General features: G+C 36.5%; 1 protein-coding gene across 1 annotated transcript in view; it reads left to right on the forward strand.

Moving 5' to 3' along the window:
• Positions 1 to 4,687, forward strand: part of ZPLD1 (zona pellucida like domain containing 1) — a 62,535-nt gene extending 57,848 nt beyond the window's left edge. The window contains exons 9-10 of the mRNA XM_020999950.2: positions 1,408 to 1,437; positions 1,948 to 4,687. Of these exons, the coding sequence (XP_020855609.1) occupies positions 1,408 to 1,437; positions 1,948 to 2,123 (206 nt within the window). The 3' untranslated portion in view covers positions 2,124 to 4,687. The remainder of the gene's footprint in view (positions 1 to 1,407; positions 1,438 to 1,947) is intronic.
• The last annotated feature ends 15,919 nt before the right edge of the window (positions 4,688 to 20,606 follow it).

The following is a 20,606-nucleotide window of genomic DNA, read 5'->3' on the forward strand; positions in this document are numbered from 1 at the left end:
GACCCCAAAATATTGAGAGCAAGAGACGTGGGTCCTGCTGAAAGAATTCAACCCAAGCCTTCTTTCAGCCAAAGACAAGGTTTATTAGAACCTCTGTCACACTGGGCAGACTCTCAAGTGGGCCAGATTTTAAGAATCTGAGCATTTGACTAGATTTTAAGAATCTGAGACACGATGGACCTTATATACGGAAAGACTGTGGGAGAGATCTCAGAGTGGCCAAGTAGTCTGTGGGGACTCTGAGGTAATAGAATGCCAGGAATCTGGCCAAGAGAAAATGGAGTCCACATAGGATTAAGGGTAGGAAGTGGGCAGGGGCCATAGGGAGGTAAGACAATGGAGGACTAGGCTAGGTTAAGGGTAATGGAGAATTGAGAGATTGGGGGTAGCCACAATGAAAGGCCAGTTGATGGAATTGTAGCCTCATGCTAATGCCAGAGATTTGACCATGTGGGAAAGTCCAGGGTTTTTCCTTTCTGGGGTCCAGATCCCAACCCATCAATTGGGGCCTTGATAAATGAAGAGTTGAACAAAACAAAACACCAGAAACATACATATTCTAATCAGGATAGAACTCCCCCCTCCCCAACCCCTTTCCCACAATATAAATTTGAGGCATTTCTGTTATAGATCAACAAAAATAAAACTGGAAATTAAAAAAAAGTGAATTGAGTAAGGAAAAGTGAAAGTCAGCATGCTTTGATTTACCAGTATAAATAAACTCAAACTGACTATATTTCATATTTCTCTTTCATTTAGCTATTAAGTGTAGATTCTTTCAGCATAGCTTAACATTTTTGTAGAATAAGCAGGAAATATTTGGTTGCATGTTGAAGTATAACATACTAAATAATGAATATCTACAACATTAAAAAAAGTTTGTTATAAACACATTAAAAATGAAATCATCTCTGACAATTAATGCCTCCTCTAACCTGCCTGTCAGAGACAATGACAAATCAGCAATGACAAGAATGAATTGACAAGTATTTAAGGATAGTATTAGTATTTTGGCAGTTGAGGGTTTGGGGGATGGAGAGAACAATGTGGAAAGCAGATCATAAGTTAACCTTCCTAGAGAAGGTGAGAAGGGAAGAAAATGTGGCCCAAAAAGGAGTGTGCTGGTAAATGTCTAACAACCTTCTCTGTGGGAGGGGAAAAAAAGTACACAACACATTTTTAAGTTAAATGTAAAAGTATGTGTTGTGTACTTTTTTTGAACATTTTCTCCTTCATGTTCTTCAGTCTAGACAATCGACAAAGCAATAAATCAAGCCCAGATTTTTGGCATTTGCTGGTTTTAGAGATGTAAATGTTCATCCTGAAAATTTAACAATCGACTTGCAGGAGGAAGCTCCAGCAGACCCTTGGCCAAAATATAAAATGCATTTCTTCTTTCTTTTTTAGATGAAACACCCACCAACAACTCACAGCTTGGTAAGTTAATCTAAATATTGTCAAAGTTAAAAGATGGTTACACTGACTCTGATTCCAATCCATTTTCTACTAAGATAAGTTGCCTGATTATCATGGAGATTTCTGCTCTCAGTAGAGAGAAGCTACCCCATAGGGATAGAATGTGGAACATGCTGTCACACATGACTGAGTTGTAGGCTTGTTGTACTTTTTTCTTATATGAGATGGTCCTATTGATGGTTAGAAATCATATTGGGAAAGGATGATGACATTTTAAAAAATCAGCAAAACAATTTTTAAAAAGAAAATAAATTCTATCTCCATTACACAGATGAGGATATTAAGTCTGAAAGAAGTGAAGTTCAGTGGTCAAAGGGCTAATAAATGCTGAAGCCAGAAACTAGAACACTGATCACGTGACTCTTAGACTAGTACTTTTGCTATTACATGGTGCTCAGAGATATCAGTAGGAATTTGGAAAGGGTGATAATATGCTAGACATTTACATTTCTGTGTTTCCTTGCTTCACAGGTTCCTCGAGTGAGCCTCCTTTCCAACTGAATGCCATCACCAGTGCACTGATCTCGGGATTGGTCATTCTGGGAATCATGAGCTTTTCCCTTCTCATATGTTCCCTGACCCTCCTGCATAGGAAGGGGTCTGATGGTTTGGTGTTGAATGGCATAAGAAATCCAGTTTTTGATTAACTGTAACAGTTTCTTCACATTTGGGGAGCTGCCTTCAATAATATGTGGGATTCCATTGGGCATGGACTGAGGCAATGTTCCATCGGCATAGAATGCCAGCTCTTTCTACTTGTAGTCTTACTAGACTTTATTGTGCAGCTGGTAATGATGATGGTAGTGAAAGAATTTAGGCTATATTGCTATTGTCATTCGTGTTTGTGATCAGACCTCTTTGCTGCCCAGGGGTGTGCTAACTGGAAGCTTAAAAAAAAAAAAAATCAGGACTTAAACCTGACAGAAACACTGATTTTTTTTTCTACTATGAGAATATGAGAGCCATTCTCTCTCTCTCTCTCTCTCTCTCTCTCTCTCTCTCTCTCTCTCTCTCTCTCTCTCTCTCTCTCTCTCTCCCTCCTTTTTTTTTCTCATTTTTTTCATGGATTATGGGGATAATGGACTGGCATCGAGTGTGGGAAGAGGTTGGGGAATCAGTTGAATTCCTCCCTACTCTTCATCTGTCATTCCCACTCCCTTTCCCCTAGCAAAAGCCCTGTGAGACAGTTCCAAATAGGGTCTTAAAGCTGAAGTTGCTTACAGCTTCTTCTGGCTTGGGGATTCCATTTTAATTAGATTGGCCAATCTGAAAACTTGATAGCTATTCACTTTAACCTCCTGTGCTTTGGGCTGATTTCCACAGCTGGCAACAGTTCATTTTCTAGGACCCTCCTGAGAGATGTATTGTGTAGCCTCTAGTATCCATTTTCTACAGTGAGTAGTGAAAAAGAGTGGTAGCCTTCAAATTACACTAAGTGGCCCAGGGTTGCTATTTACTTACATAAGAATGAATGGGATCAATTTTATCCTTCTGGCTCTGGAGGGAGCCCCAACAGGACCAATTTTCTGAGATAAACAGCTCAACTGCTGTTGTTGCCTTGGTCTCATTCTTCCTCCCCTTCTTCCTTCTCCTTCCCCGCCTCCTCAAATTAAATCAGAAAATGGAGAAGGAATTCTCCCCACCATGTAGCCCAAATAAGTACGATGTTTCTTGATGGATCTACAATGACATGTCTGCCCTTACAAAGTAGATCGAATGTAACTTCCTAGGCCAGTTTTTTCCCTTGGGTCTACACAGAAAATTTTCATCACCATCAGTGTGGTGCCAGTCCACAACAGCCAACAAATATTTATTACAAAGGCAAAATAAACTCTTGAAGATGCTTTGTTTACAATAAGTTTTCTTAGATCATATCCTTTGGGTTCAGTATTTCTTTCCAATATTAGATTGCAAAAATAATTTACCTCTTTAAAAGTTTTCTAAAACAAACAAGCAAATAACATAACATTCTTACCAGCCATTATTTTTGTTTAATTGTTTGTTTTTAGCTTCCTCTCCTTTTAGGAGACATGCAGGCAGTAAAGTACATGAACCCTATATCCTTCACTAATCAGTGATAAATAAAATAATTTAGCCTGGGTGATTTGTCCAGTGCCTTGTCAATCAATCAATCAGCAAACATTTATGGTATGCATCAGGCAGACTGCTGGGTGCTGGAGATACAAATGCTGTCAAGTTTAACACTTTAAAAGTAATAGTTGCATGGGGAAAAAAATAGAGCAATTCCTACCCACAAATTGTCATGTTGTTCAGCACCCAAATTACTATGCCAGATGCAAATTACTAGAATTCTTATATAAAATTCTGTGCCTACACACTGAAATGGAGCACTGATATAATTTTCCAGGTTATTTGGGTCCCAAACCTAATTTTCCTGCAATTTATCTGTTTATTTCAAGAGAAAGTACTTTTCTGGGCATAATTATCTGTGTAACTATTTTACCCCTCCACTTCCTAGGGAAGGCACAGGCAAGGTGAAGGAGGATTTGGCAAGCATCTGGTTAATGTCTTGAATGTAGAAAAAATTGTCTTACGAGGTCTCCAATCTCCCCTTCACCATGTGTTGTTTTAATTCAGCCAAGAGGTGATCATCCTGAACTCTCTGTTTTAATACATTTCCTTCCTCCTTGAGATGGGGGTGGGGAGGGAGGAGGAAGAATGTCCTAAAGAAAAAATAGGCCATGCTACTTATTCAATTGTACACCAAAAGCAGCAGAATTGCATTCCCCCCCACGCCCAGTTTGTTTTAGACCACATATTCGAATTGTCAAGGATGCATTTTCTACATGGGTATCCATAAACAGGATGAGAATTATATCTATGAAGCCAGATACACCTGTTAGTTTGATTTCTAAACTTTTAGAATAATTGCAGTTTTAACAATTGTTTAATTATTCCACGTTCATGTATTTTGGCTATGTATTTTTGGAGCTATCTCTTTCATGAATGAGTTTTGTTCCTACTTCATGTGCTACCACATGAATTAGCAGGATTAGAGGTATGTGGTGTAATGTAATATTAAATACAAAGCTTTACTCTTCACAACCTGGGAGTGCAAGGTAATTTCCCCCTAATTGATGTTCATTTCTAGACTGTAAACATGTTATAAAGAAAAACCACATTGTGCATATTTTCCTTCAGTTTCAATACCTCAAATTGGGTTGTTTTTTGTGGACTTATTTTTACACTTCAGGGGTAAGGTCTGATGACATATAAAACATGATTGTTTAATAAAATAATTTTAAATAAACCTCGAGAAAATGCATGTGTATTTATGATTTTAACAAAAATTGATCATATGAAATTAAGGTTACTTTTTTTCTTACCAACTTAAGCAGATTTTGAATTGATTAAATATATTCAGGAGATTCCCTCTCTTCTCCCCATTATTTATATGAGGTATCTATATGTAGTAAATCCAAGCTTTTAACTTGGAAAAAATGTTAATGCCTAAAATACGCCTGAAACAAGGCAGACATCACATTGTCATTTTGTTTTCCTTGGTAATACTGCCTCTGTTGGTCTTGAAGTGGTATGTGGCTTCTTCCCTCTTGTCTGAGAGTTCTTCCAGTCCTTTAGCTATAGGCCCAGGTTCAAGTTGAGCTCTTTTGCGGTGCAGGTCTTAGCTAGTTGGTTATTTAAGGAAACCTAGACATTTTAAGAACAATTTTGAGCATTTCTGTTTCCCCCACCATGGTATTAGACTCTCTCAATCCAAATATTGAGCTATGATCTAAAATTCCTTTTAACTTCTATCATATTTCTAGGTCACAAGTCTAAGTCCCTTTAATCAGGCTTAGGACTCTGAGATGTGGAGGTTCCTTTTAACTTCTGTTAGGCTACTGGTTAATGGAAATCACCTTGAGAGTAATACTAGAAAGGGGCTTGATAGAGCTAGTGACCTTTCTCCCACTTCCTCCCAGGAGCCCAACTTACCGTTTTCCTCTTGCAATGATACACGTTTATGTTTACAATGAACAAATATTTTTGGAATTAAAACAAATATATCATCCTGGAATGACCAGTACCAGGACAACGCAGAGCAGTTGACAAATGTATAGCCACTGGCTTGCAAATTGAAAACCGCTACAATGGTGGAAAATAAAATGTGGAAAAATGGTAATGTTTTCATATCTATGTGACTATCATGCCACAAGGTTTAATGGTAAAAAACTGTAGTCTTTGCCACTTTACAAAAGCAAAAATAATAAATGTAATAAAATAGCTTTTCTTAGAACAAGCCTTCCATTAACTGCTTATATCAAGGATGGGGAATGAGAAAGGTCTGGTCTTTTTCACAGTTTTGTACAAATAAATGTGTGTTTGGAGAATTTGGCTCAGTCAGCTTGATCCATAAAATGCTCTGTATCTTAAACAAAAGAAAACAAAGAATCAAGGTGGTTAACTGGATAATTTAATCCTGAAAAACTTCTTTGCTTCAAGTAGCTGATATTTCAGACACAAAAAGAAAAAAAATGGAATGACCAAGATAATGACTTCAATTTCTCCTTATGCTCTCTATGTGGAAAAGTAAAGACATTACATAGACCAACAATCTAAGGCAGTCACACCAGTTTCAAGGTTAGTTTTAATACTTTTTCTTAAAAAAAAAAAAGCTGTATTAGCATTGCCCAAAGCTGAATCCATTACTGAATAATCCTGCTGGGTTGACTAATCAACTAGCACTATAAGATCCTGAGAGTGTTCTGGCTTAAAAAACTTGCAGGAACTTCTGACTTAGTAATATGGGTCCTGAAGCTATTTTTCTCAGCGTTATGCAGTTTCGTAATTTTTTTTTTTTGATATAGTATTTATGTACTAAGATGGAAAATCACCTTGTGGGATACATGATGTTTTGTTTTTAAAAGACATTAATGACACACTTAATAGGTTTGTAGATTGGAAGATTAACAACATTACTGATTTTAATTTAAAGAACTGTTTCGTGTCCATGTTACCTTTTTCTGCCATAGTAAGAATAGACAGAACCATGAAGTATGTTCTTTAACTTCCAGGGAACAGAATATGAGAAATGCTGCCCAGCGGCCCCTTTTGTATGCTAGAAAGGTAATAATAGATTGAACCTTCAGATCACACCTTACTAAATTCACTATGAATCAACAGAGATTAATCCAATGTCCTACTGGAACCATTTCTCCCAAAACTTAACTTTCTGCTTTGGGCCAGGCCTAGGCATATTGAGAAGTCATTGCTTTCAGACTCATTTTTCCCTCTTCCTCTATGCCTTCAGGACTAAGTAAGATTCTCTCTTTGAAGTTACTGAGAATTCCATACTTGTATCAGCAGGAAAATGTGGCTATTTTATTGAGATATAAACTGCTAAGAGTCTACCTGAACTGAATAATGTTTTGGCTGTATACTCAAAGCCAGGCACCCATGCTTTTTATCTTACATCTGTGGCTCTAATATTGTCTTCCCAACAAATGGTATTAGGATATTTGGTGCAAAGACTTGGAAGATGCATAAAGGTGTACTAAATGGTATAGCTAGATGGTGAAGTGGATAGACCCCCCCTGGCCCTTAGAATCAGGAAGATCTAAGTTCAAATCCAGCTTCAGATACTTATCTAGCCGTATGGCCCTGCACAAGTCACTTAACCTCAGTTTCCTCATCTGTAAAATGGGGACAAAACCACACAACTCTAGGAGGGTTGTTGCGAGGATCAAATGAGATTATATTCGTAAAGTGCTTAGCATGGTGCCTGATATATAGTTAGCTATCATTATAAAGATATCTTAATGTTTGTGGGGATAAAGATCAAGAGAAGATGGGATATGGGACAGGGACAAAGTTCTTATAGAAACCCAATATTTACATGAAGAGATTTGATAATAAGAAATCAGCTTTTCACTTAGATCAAATACATTATTAATGTGGCCTCTAGATTATGCCATTTAAAAAATATTACTATAAATAGCAAGATGGATTTATTTCTATAAATATTAGAACTGACAAACAGATACTTAAATGGAATGTGGTTAAATCCTGACATATGAATTCTCACTTCAGTTTTTCTTGATATTTCATTGATGGAATAGCTAGCTTTTACATAGCAATTTGAGGTTCATAAAGTACTTTATAAATGTTATCTCATTTTATTCTTACAATGACCCTGGAGGAAGTTGCTATTATTATCCCCTTTTACAAATGAGAAAGGTAATGAAGATGGGGGTTGAGTGACTTGCCCTAGCACACATAGCTAGTGAGTAACCTCAGACTATATTTGAATTTCGGTCTTCCACTCTATCCACTGTGCTACCTAGATGTTCATATTAGGAGGAGTGATAATTCAGTAGCAACTGTGAACATAGCATAGTAGAATATTTTATCAAAAGACTACTTTAGTTTTTCCAAATGGATTGGTATTGATTTAAATAGTTGGATGGACATGTTTTCTAGTAATGGAGTGAAATGATATTGCAAGGAATGAAGAAATGAGTCAAATATAGTTATTCAATGATATTCTGCAAGTCCCTGTTGATGTTGATTTGATGCAGTGAGTATTATCTGTAATCAAAATACTTTAGCTCAATGTAGCTATGCATTGACACTGCACAAATTCTTTGATAGACTTCTATTGATATTGGATGGATAGAAACTGTCAGAAAACTAGAATCCTAGTTGTATAAACCCAATATTTTTATGAGGAAGCTAGACAGCTAATAAGAAATTATGCATATAACTGTGATAAATTACATTGACAATCAGCTTCTAGATTGCTCCAATTTACTTTGTTTGGCTGCAAATAGCTAGATGAAACTATTTATAGTTGAGTGAAATATTAAAACCTACAAACAAGATACTTAAGCAGAATACATCACACCAATTCCTATCAGCTAGCTAGAATACTGGTATCATAAGTGTAGAAATGAAATATTGCTGTAACTATGCATATCTGTCACCATGGAACCGATGATGATGATAATAATAATAACTACCATTTATATACTGCTTTAAGTTTATATGGATGATCTCGTTTGATCCTCACAACAACCCTAGGAGGTAGAAGTTATTATTATCCCCATCTTACAGATAAAGAAACTGAGGCTGAGAGAAGCTAAATGGTTTTTTCCACTATCACATTAGTAGTAAGTATCTGAAACTGGATTTGCACTTAGGTCTTCATGATTCCAAGTTCAATATGCTATCTGATATTACACCCAGCAGCCTATTAGGAGAGATGCTTCCTCAGAATCTACTAGCTAGTACAGTTGAAGAACTGGGGTTCTAGGAATTTTTGTAGCGATTTCCAGAAGAAAGATACTTGAGGGGAAGAAGCTGAGTTGGAGTATATTGTTTGTCTTCAATCTTGGCAATCCAGGCCAGATTTTGTAGCCATGAACAGCACTGATCACCCAAAGAGACAGGCAAGAGTTTCCAGAGAGACCTTTGGAATCCCAGCCTAGTGGAATGACTTACCTGATAGTGACATAAATAATTAAATTAAGTAAGAAGCATTAAAATCTACTTTGTTGCTACACCCTTAGGACCATGGAACTTTTCCATTTGACTAATAGCAGAACTCTTAAATATGTGTAGTTTCCTTCAAACCCTTAGAATGTAAGCTCCTCCAGAGCAGGGGCTATTTTATTTTTCTATGTGTGTTTCTAATGTTAAACACAGTGCTTTACATATGGTATCTGCTTAATAACTGCGTCATTCATGTGTATTTTCCAGAGTTGAGTACTTATCTGGAGCTCCAAATTTGTGCTCTTTTCCTTTTCCCTACAAAAAAAAAATCTGAAAAGTTTTGCAGCTGGCAATGAGAACTTTTGAAAAGTTCATTGGAGCAGGTTTGGTGAGATGACCCACGATAACATCCCTCTCTTGTTATTCCATGTCAGAGAAGGAAGCTACTTCCCTAACTTCTTTCCATGAAAGGAAGGAGTCTAAAGCAGCTACTTCTCTGCTGAAGTTAGTAGCACTGAGCACTGACTACATATACACCACTGTCTTTCTTCCTCTGTGCTCTCACAAATCCTTATTGTATAGTTAATATGGATGCCAATAGAGAGCGGAAAGAATGGGCAATCTGAGAAAAGCAGGGGCATATTCAATCTTCAGGACCAGGTATAGGGAAGTGGAAGAATCCTGATTTCCCTTTTGGGGAATCATAAAACTTTGGCATTACTCTGTGACAGTACTCATTAGCCCGCTCAAAGTTGATTTATATGACAGAATGTAAAGCACAAAGAGATTTAAAACCTAAAGTGAATCAAAAGCTCTTAGACACAGTAGAAAAACATTTTGTAAGCCAACCCGGAAGGGAGAAAAGTCGGTCAACTTACATTTGTACCATTGGGGTCCATGTTTTGGATTCCTTTACCAATGTACACATTGTTGCTCCCCTATGTCTATTCCTCCTTCCAATAAGCTTATCTGTGAGTGAAGATTTTACAGGGTAAAGCACGCCCCTCAAACATACCTAACAAACACACACACACACACACACACACACACACACACACACACACACATATATATATATATATATATATTATATATGGAGGTGCAGAGAGGGTTACCTAAGCTAGCCTAATTCCATCTGTCTCTTATATCCCTGATTCCCTTACATATGCCCCTAGACCTATAATCCATTACATTGCTGTTAGGAGCCTTGGTAACTAATAAGAAACCAGGTACCTTAGAATAGATTGTCAAAAGAATCTCTAGTTGCTCTAGTTGGTTTTGTATTACTCTAAATAGCTAGATGGATTGGTTTCTACACAAAATAGAACAATACTGGAAAGTACAAACAAGCTGCTTAAGTGGACTATACTTAGACCTTGACATTGCACCATTTTCTCCTAGAGAGTTCCTCTTGATTTTTATTGATTTGAATCCTTGAATATTGTGTAATCATTAGGAGAAACCCAGTGTTACTATTTCATTTTTTCTTTGAAAATTGGGACACTAAAGCACTATTGGTGGAGTTGTGAACTGATCCAACCATTCCGGAGAGCAATTTGAAACTATGGCCAAAGGGCTTGTGCATATCCTTTGATCCAGCAATACCACTGCCAGTTCTGTATCCCAAAGACATTAAAAAAAAAGAGGAATTAGCTTTTGTATAATATAGTAGCTTTTTTTGTGGTGGCAAAGAATTGGAGATTGAGAGGATGTCCGTCAATTGAGGACTGGCTGAACAAGTTGTAGTATATGAATGTAATGGAATACTCTAGTAAAGAAGTGACAAGCAGCATTATTTCAGAAAAGCCTTGAAAGAATTATATGAACTGATACAAATTAAAGTGAGCAGAATCAGAACATTGTCAAAGCAACAACAGTATTGCGTGATGATCAACTGTGAATGATTTAGCTGTTCTCAGCAATGCAATGATCCAAGACAATTCCAAAGGACTTATGATGAAAAAATGCTATCTACTTCCAGAAAAGGAACTGATGGAGTAGCTAGGTGGTGCATTGGATAGAGTACCCAGCCCTGGAGACAGGAGGACCCAAGTTCAAATCCAGCCTCAGATGATTACTAGCCATATAACCACGGGCAAGTCACTTAACCCTGATTGCTTTGTCAATGGGGGAAAAAAATTGGAGTCTGAATTCAGATCAAAGTATATTATTTTTCACTTTTTAAATGTTTTCATTTTTTTGTCTGTTTTCTTTCACAACATGACTAATACATGTTTTGCGTTATTACACATGTATAACCTATATCAAATTGCTTACTGTCTCAGGGAAGGGAGGGAGGGAAGGAAGGAGACAATTTGGAATTCAAAATTTTTTTTAAAATGAATGTTAAAATTGCTTTTACATGTAATTGAGAAAAAATAAAATATTGAAAAAAAATTGTAATACTTCAAAAATATTAATCAATCAATAAAAGTTTAGTAAGCACTTACTATGTGCCAGGCATTGTCCTAAGTGCTGGGGGTATAAAAAGGTAAGAGACAGGAAACTGAGACTGGAAGAGATTAACTAGTTTGCCTAGGATCCCACAGATAATTAGTGTCTGAATCTGGATTTGAATTCAAGTCTTCCTGAATCTTGATTCAGAGTTTCTATTTTACCACCTAGCTGCTTTAAAAATGATAATCGTGTTTTCACTTGATACACATAGCAGCATATTGTTCCTTACTCTAAGTGTGATGAGTTGTTTGAGTAATTAACTCAATTTAGCCTTACAGGATTTTTGGTCATTGTTCAAAGTATGGTTCCATGTATGATAATTTTCATTAGATGCCACTACCCTCTTCTACAAAAATTCAGACAAGACTACTATGGAGAAGCTCAGAGGTGTTTATTTAGGAAGAAGGATAAAGCACCACAAGAATGATCTCTGGGCATTATGGAAAGAGGTAAGCCAAATCATCTCTGTTTCCAGAAGAAGTTACCATTCTTCAATCTCAGTAAATATCAAGGTTGTATGTTTTAATCAAACAATCAGTCCATAAGCATTATTATGTCTGTATTATATGTTAAACACCATGCTAAGCACTGGGGATACAAGGACAAAAGTGAATGTATGAAAACAATAGTGATTGAGAGTAAAAATTTTCCCGGCTATCTTCAATGAAAATCCATTTATGGAACTATGGATCCAAATGAATACCCTCAGCTTGTGCTTCCAAATATTTCCCTCACTATAGGAGTTGGGACAGAACCTTATCTTTCCGCAACAGAGAGAACTCCCTATATCAATATACCTCTTCAATTTGCCTCTCTAAGACTGAGAAAGGGAGAAATTTCCCCAAATTTTCCCGTTCAGCTGCTGCTATGGGCACCCAAGTAACAGTTAAGTTATAAGTTCCCTGGAATGTCAATGCCTGACTAAGAAGGGGGATAGGTTTTTGACCTTGTACAGCAGAAGAAGGGTAGAGTGAAAGTGTTTTGGGGAACAAGGTAGGTTAATAGTTGTGCTGTAGTCAAACTTTATGATTGCGGATGAAGGACAGAATGTTAGTCATCCACCTGTCTTCTCATTGTGGTGCGAGCCATGGCTACTTAAGATTGGATCACTGACTTCTAAGAATCCACAGCCCCTGGGTCAGCTACGTGGCACATTGTATAGAGTCCCTGCCCTGGATTAAGGAGGACCTTAGTTCAAGTCTGGCCTCAGACCAAGCACTTGACACTTACTAGCTATATGACCCTGGGCAAGTCACTTAACCCCATTGCCTAGCCAAAAAAAAAAATGCATCCATAGCCCCTGTTTTGGAGAGTACTCCTACTGTCAATATGGAGCTATTAAAAGTGTTCAAGGAGTGGAGGGGCATGTTGACTTGATAAGGGTGGAAAGAGTGATATGATCGTGTTTGCCTGTACAAAACTGAGCACTGAAGAAAATACAGGGTGGTCATTGAAACAAAAATTTCACTTTGGTCATCTGGTGATTTGACGTGAATATCTTTTATGTCATTGCCTGCAGATAATGTACTGAGTTTTCTATTTCATTTGGCTTTCTCTGCAGCAAATATCCTTTGTCTCCAATCCAATGAGCGCTCATACCAAGAAAACAAACAACAAAAACAGAGAGGGAAAGAGAGGGAGAGAGGGGGAGAGGGGGAGGGGGAGAGGGGGGAGAGGGGGAGTGGGGAGAGGTAGAGAGAGAAAAAGAGAGAGAGAGAGAGAGAGAGAGAGAGAGAGAGAGAGAAGAGAGAGAGAGAGAGAGAGAGAGAGAGAGAGAGAGGAGCACTAAGTCAGGGGCTTTATTTATCCCTGAGCAACTCGAACATTTCATTCTGTGTAAATACTTCACAATGCGTTCCATTCCCTCTCTAAACTATACAATGGCATCACATTAAGCAGATTTCAGGAACTCTGGGGCCTATTGACAACAATGAATGAGCTCTCTGACTCATTGTTTTTCATGTTTGCATTTGTTTTCCCCACATAACTTGAATTCATTATGGTCACACAGCCAGGCTCACACAGAAAATGAGTTTATGCTCCAGAAAACAGCTGATAAGCACCATCATCTTTATTATGTGAATGATGAAAATTATATTCAAAACTCTTCCCCCCCAGTGGAGCTGTTTGTTGCCTGATATTTTATGATAACTGCAAAGCTCTTCTTGTCTCCCCTCATCCTTAACCCTTCAAAATAAATAAATAAAAGTATGCCACATTTATTATTATTATTAATATATATTTATTTATTTATTTATTTATTGAGTAATCTGTTACCTCCACCTTTGCCCTTTACTGCTAAGGAAAAGATTCATATAATTGTTGTATTTTTGCACATAAAGGCAATTTCCAGATTGATTTTTACTGCCCCTGCATGCTGATTTGTGGGAGGAATAGTTTAGGAAATAGATGTAGAAACTTTCCAAAAACCCTAAGCAGTAGGCAGCTTGGTGCAGAGGAAAGGGCACTGTTTCTGGAATCAAAAGTCCCAAGTTCAAATCCTGCCTTTGGTACTTACTGCCTATGTGACTTTGCTAAGTCTCTTAAGTCTTCCTAGCAGCCAGTTCTCTTATTGATGAAATAAGGTGGTTGGATTGCAGCCCATTTCAGATATAGCTCTATTTTAATTGAATACTATTCAGTCAGTGTTTTGTTAAAGCACCAAACAACTCTTTCTTGTGTAGCTTCCTCCCACTCTCAGAACAGTAGTTACTGCTTTGCAGATCATTCTAAGAAACCTTTACTCTTTGATCCCATCTCTTTTAAGATGGTAACCATGGTTTCATGGTACTCAAAACATGCAAGGTCTGAGTTACAATAAGGGAAAGGAAGGATAGCTTAGATCCATTCATAGTCCTTGTGTTAGGATCCTTCCTCAAAATTGACAGCATGTGAAAATATATTTGTATCTTCATATGTACATAGGGTTTGAAATGACACCTTCAGAATGGTGCATTTTTCCCCCTAAATTGTCAGCTGGATGGTTTGAAAGGGATCCATTTATGCCTAATCTTGGAAGAGATATTTGTCCTTTTTAGTTGGTCCAAAGAGAATAGAGCCAGGCATATAACCATATCAATGGGAATTAGCTCCTCTTCAGTCAAAGTTGTATCCCACGATATATAAACTATGCAGTAAGCCTAAAAGGCTGGGGAAAAATAAAATATAATGGAATGTTTTAAATGCTGAGGCTAAGATAAGATGTTGGGGCTAAATAAAAATGAGCACTAAGATATATCTTACCCCACTTTCACATTTTTAAATGATGCTCATATTAAATAATCTTCCCGAAGAAACTGTCAAAATAAAGCAGTCAGTCATGTCTCCCCCTTGCAGAGATCGGAGGATTGTAAAAAAACTTTCACATAAAGCAGATTTGTGAATCATTGGCATAACATGAGCAAAATTTTATTCTGATTCAATGGAGGAAGGATGAATACACACATATGTGTGTGTGTATATATATATATATACATATATATACACACACATATATATATACATACATACATACATACATACATACATACATAAAATCTTTAAAAATTAGATTTGATAAAACTCTTTAAAATGTATTGATTATCCATTGCTGACTCAAACAATTGTAACAGTATTAAAATTGGAATTCTGCAAAATGATGAATAACGTGCAACATTTGTAGATATTATATTTTTTTGCCTTTATTCCTTCTGTGCCAGTTTTCCCTGTCCTGGGCCATGGGCTATAATAAAGACTAATTCTGGCCTCTCCCATTCCTCCCTTCTCTCTTCTCTCCTCTTTCTATCTCTCTTTTCTTTCTCTCCTCTCTCTCTTACTCTGTTACTCTCCCCTTATCCATAACCCCTTTTTGTCCAACTTCCCTGTTGGATAAGATGAATTTCAGCACCCAACTGTGTATGTATATTCTTCCCTCCTTGAACCAGTTCAGAGGTCAGAGGAGAGTAAGGTTCAAGTCTTGCCTGCTCCCTACCCTCCATTTTCCCCTTTCATTGTATAAATGTGCTTTCATGTGCCATTTATTTGAAACAATTTTTCTTCCTTTCTTCCTCTCTTCCAGTGCATTCCTTTTTTCACCTTTTAACTCTTCTTTTGAGATCATCCCACCATTTCCAAGTACACTCCCTCTAACAGCTGCAGTGATAACAAAGTTTTTGTATCATCTTCCCATATAGATATAAACAATTTAACCTTGTTTTAGTCCCTTATGATTTCTCACTCCTGCTTATCTCCTTTATTATTCTCTTGAGTCTTGTGTCTCAATGTCAAATTTTCTATTCAGCTCTGGTTTTTTCAATAGGAATGCTCACAAGTTCTCTATTTCATTAAAATTCTGTCATTTTCCCCTGTAGGATTGTACTCATTTTTTACTGGGTAAGTTATTCTTAGTTATAATTCTATATCCTTTGTCTTCCAGAATATCATATTTCAAGACTTCCATTCTTTTATAATGATAGCTACTACAGCTTGTGTGATCCTGACTGTGACTCCACAGTATTTGAATTCTTTCCTTCTAGCTACTTAAAATTATCTTTTCCTTGATCTGGGAGCTCTAGATTTTGACTACCAGGTTACTGGGAGTTTTCATTTTTGAATTTCTTTCTGGTGGTAACCAATGGATTCTTTAATTTTTTTTTTATTTTTGTTCTCTACTTCTAAGATATCTGGGAAGTTTTCCTTTATAATATCTTGAAATAAGGTGCCAGGGTTTTTTTTTTTGTCATTGTTGTACATGCCCTTTGGGTCTTGTAATGATTCTTAAATTATGTCTTCTCAATCTATTTTCTAGGACAGCATTTTTTCCCTATGAAATATTTTGCATTTTCTTCTATTTTTCAGTTTTTACTCACTTTATTGATTTTTTTAATATATCCTATGGAGTCATTAGCTTTTACTTACACAATTCTAATTTTTAAGGACTTGTTTTCTTCACTGTTATAGCTCTTTTATTAATTTGGTCAATTCTAATTTTTAAATAGTTATTTCCTTGAGATTTTTGGTGCCTGTTTTACCAACCTATTCATCCCCCTGACACACACACTTTTCTTGCATAGCTTTCATTTTCCTCATTTTCAGTATCTCTTATTATATTTAAAAAATTTTTTTGTTCTTTTTTAAAAAAATTTTTTTCTTATCTCCTCCAGGAGTTCTTGCTGGGTTTGCTCAATCTGCATTTTTTTTTGAGGCTTTACTTACAGATGTTTTCAAATCATTGTCTTCTTCTGTTTTTGTATCTTGAGCTTCCCTGTCACCATAGTAAAATTTTTTTATGGTCAGGTTATTTCTTTGTTTGCTTTTTTTTTTACCATATTTCTTGACACTGAACTTTTTATTAGTTTTGGGCTCTGCTCACCATTGGGAGGTAGTGATGTTTGGCCTAAGCTTCTTTCTTTAAGTCATTCTGCTGTTTTTACATCTCAGTCTGGGGACATGTAAGTTTTTGGTATTTGCAAGGTGGTGTGATCTGGAGAGAGGTCTGTTCGCTATCCTCCTGTTCTGCTCTCTACCAAGTCTTGCCCCGGTACAGCTCTGTTGCCTTATGTATGTTTGAATTTCCATAGAGAGTCACAGTTAGCACTCTGGGAGGTTCTGCCAATTTAGAATATTCAAACTACTTGTTTCCCTTTACTTTTAATCTCCACTCCTCATTTACTCTATTGCAGCTAACATATGAGGCTAAAGGTTAGAAATGAGTTACCATTCTGCTCTTGGGTTCAGAATCACACACCTATGGATAGGACTGCTGCTTTCTTATAATTGCTTCTCCCAGCCCGGGAGCTGTGACCTGGAATTTGATATTAGACAACAGAGCTGCCAGGTGACACCAATTCTTGCTCCCAGGGCTAGTCCAGGGATCCCCTGGTCCTCTTTCTGCCTATGTATTCAGTCCCTTTACCATGTCTAGGTTCTGGGTTGCCTTCTACCTCTGCTGCCACTGTCACAGCCCACTGATATTTTGGCCTGCCCTGCTGCTGCTGCTACTCAGTTGGCAAGCCCTCTAATCAATGCCCACAGACCTCTCTCCCTATTTTTCTAAGCTGCCCTGGAATGGAAAAAAAAGACTTACTTTTATTTTTTCTTAGACTTTCTAATGAGAATTTGGAATGACATGTTTTTTAGGTCATCATGAAGGAGGATGTGAAGGAGCTAAGGAAAAAAGTCAATTTCTCACTCCATCTTGATTCTTCCCCTGATAGAATGGCTTTAGCTGGAAGAAAGATAATGAGACCTGTCTTGGACATTTTGTGTTTGAGACTTTGAACATGTACAAGACACCTGCTCATATGGGACTAGAAGAGAGAGTCTAGAGCTCTCTACTCTCCAATCTGTCATTAAGCAGCCAAAGTAATCTTCCTAATGCACAGTCTGACCATGTCAGTCCTTTGAGCAAAAATCCTTAGTGACTCTTAATTGCCTATTCAAGACAATACCAATACTTTTTCTTGGCATTCAAAATTCTCTTTAATTAACTTCTAATTTATCTTTACAATATTTCTTCATGACTCTTGCTTTCTCCTTCCTTCATGTTTTTGACAACTGTTCCCTGTGCCTAGAATGGATTTCCTCTCATCTTTGCGTACTGACGACCTTCTTCATAGTTTTGCTTAGATGACACTTAAGTCTCATCGACGTCTTGGACGCCTGTAATTACAAATTATCGTTCCTTCTTGAATTTCTCACGCCACCCTGACCTCTTATATAAACTGGAACTGTAAAGAATGATTCTTTATACCTTATTCCCAATAGATCAAAAACTTGTTGATGGAAGATAATGCGTAATTAAATTTTTATATCACTGGAATCTAGCACAACACTCAACAAGAATCTATTAAATACTTACTACATGCTATACTTAAAAAAATACTGAACTGTGATTTCATCAGTATCAGGAACTCTGGGTTCCAAAACTTCCTTTACTAATGCATTTGATCTATAATTTGTAGTTGTAGAAAGCTGTCTAAAACAACTCTGAGTTTGAGTGATATGCACGTGATCAAATAGCTGATTCTGAGTTGTGTAAATTACTTGGGACAAAATAATTAAATTTGTTGGCGTACAATAATCGTTACAACTTTTTACATCTTTAAAATTTTCACATATAATAGAGCTACTTTTGCTGACATAACTAATTTTAAATAATTTGGAACTGAGCTCACAAGATTACATTGGTCATTAAGCATACCTTTGACAATTTATTTTTCCAAATGTGTCCTGGATTATAGCTCATAGTTTGTTTGTTTTAAATAGGGTTTAAATCAATTGAGTTTTTAGGCTACTAAAGTATGTTTATCTCTGTCTCTTAGATATATTTTTCAATATTTCATGATAAGTGACCTAGTGCAAGGTTATATTGCAATATCCTCTCTCCATTTGGGAATTTCTGGTTTCTGTAATTCCAGAACAATTTTAATCTCAACAGATCAATATTTCAGAGTTCACCATTCTCTCAATAGGTCTTCCAGGTCTACTGTAAGTAACTAAGTACACACACACACACACACACACACACACACACACACACACACACCCTTGTACATTTTTAGTCTAATATTTTACAGTTTGGTAAAGATGCCTGGACCTTATAGGATCTTGTATGGTCTTGAATGAAAAATTGAATTTCATAAACAAAAATTCACTTTTTCTATCTTCATTTCTCCAGTCTTTATATTGCCTTGCCCATGACAATATATATTTTTTCATAGCAAAAGTCAGTGAACATTTTTTTAACTTGTCATCTTACTGTTCTCCTAATTTTAAAAAGCCTACACTGTAGTATAGAGAGATCAGTAACAATGTTCCAGTTGCTACATCCTTATTAAGGTCTTTCCTATTTTCAGAGGATTATTTAGACTTTTGCAATAATAATTTTCCAGTTCTTTTGCAAAATGAAGCTTCTTTTCACCTGTATTTTCCTTTACATTTCAGTGTGACTGATTCTGTTTCATTGCAGGTTCTAATGATCCTTGAAACACTTGACTTCTCCACACCAACAACTGTAGAAATATCTCTAACAGTTTTTGAAGTGTGCTCTCTACAGCTCTAAATCATAGAATTAAAAACATGATGAAAAAGAACACTATAACATGCTTATAGCACAAAATCCAATACTCAGTTAAATGTAGGCAAACCAGCTCAATCCAGTCTCATTTGGTCAAGTTCAGACATTCTGAGCCAGCCTGTCTGGAAAAACATACACCCATCATTACTACTTTCACAATGTTATTGAATTGAATTAATTAGCAAAATCAGTGCCCTCCCCCCTTCCCAATCTTCATTTCAAGAATGGGACATAGTGGTGGTCCATGTTTATGAGCTATGAGATATCTTGATACCAAGTTTCTATATCTCCTTGACTCCTGTGATGATACATTTTAACTCTATTCCACTTTAGCGTCTTAACAATACACTTTGGATCTTATCAAGCTGTCAATCATACAAGAACTCAGACCTGCAGTTTTCCTGACTATGATAGTAACTCATCCTAATCTGACAGGATGAATGATTGAATGAAAAGGCATTGATTAAACTTACTCTATGCACACTTGGATGAACAATTAACATATGTGAAATACTCTGATAGCACATTTTTCCTTTTTCTCTTTGTCTTAGAACTCAATTATCTAAACCCAGTAGGAAATGGGAATGTAAGGTTTATGGCAATTATTCACTTCTGCTGGCTGGGGGCTAAAAAGAATACTAAGACCAGATTCAAAAGATTCTTCCTATTTAGTTCTTGACAATCAAAGTCAACAGTGTAGTCTTCAAAAATTTAAATGCAGTTTTGTTCAGGGATCAAAGGTCAGTGGAGTGATTTTTAAAAAGTTGTTCCTGCTTGCTCCAGGGAAATTTAGTGAAAAAGAAGCAAAACAATAGATGAAATTTCCCCCAGCTTTTTAAGGAGACTCAGACCATATAAGTCATGCCCCAAAGCCCTTCTAAATTAGAAATGATTATTAATTAAATGTTTAATATTTGTCATTGCTAGCACATTAATTTTAAACAGGTCAAATTTATGATCCAGTAAAGTTGTATTTTTATTTGCTGTATACACACTTTATACTATCTTGGGACCTCTAATATAATCAATGTATACAGTATGTTTATGCTCATTTTATGGGACTTAGAACACAATTTTACTATTTTAAATTACTACAGAGGTTTATGGGGTTTGTATCTTTGCTTTTATAATTTGTTAGGCATATTTATCATTTATTTGTTGCCAA

Source organism: Phascolarctos cinereus, unplaced genomic scaffold, assembly GCF_003287225.1.
Source record: "Phascolarctos cinereus isolate Bilbo 61053 unplaced genomic scaffold, phaCin_HiC Scaffold_726;HRSCAF=1367, whole genome shotgun sequence".
NCBI classification, from domain to species: domain Eukaryota; kingdom Metazoa; phylum Chordata; class Mammalia; order Diprotodontia; family Phascolarctidae; genus Phascolarctos; species Phascolarctos cinereus.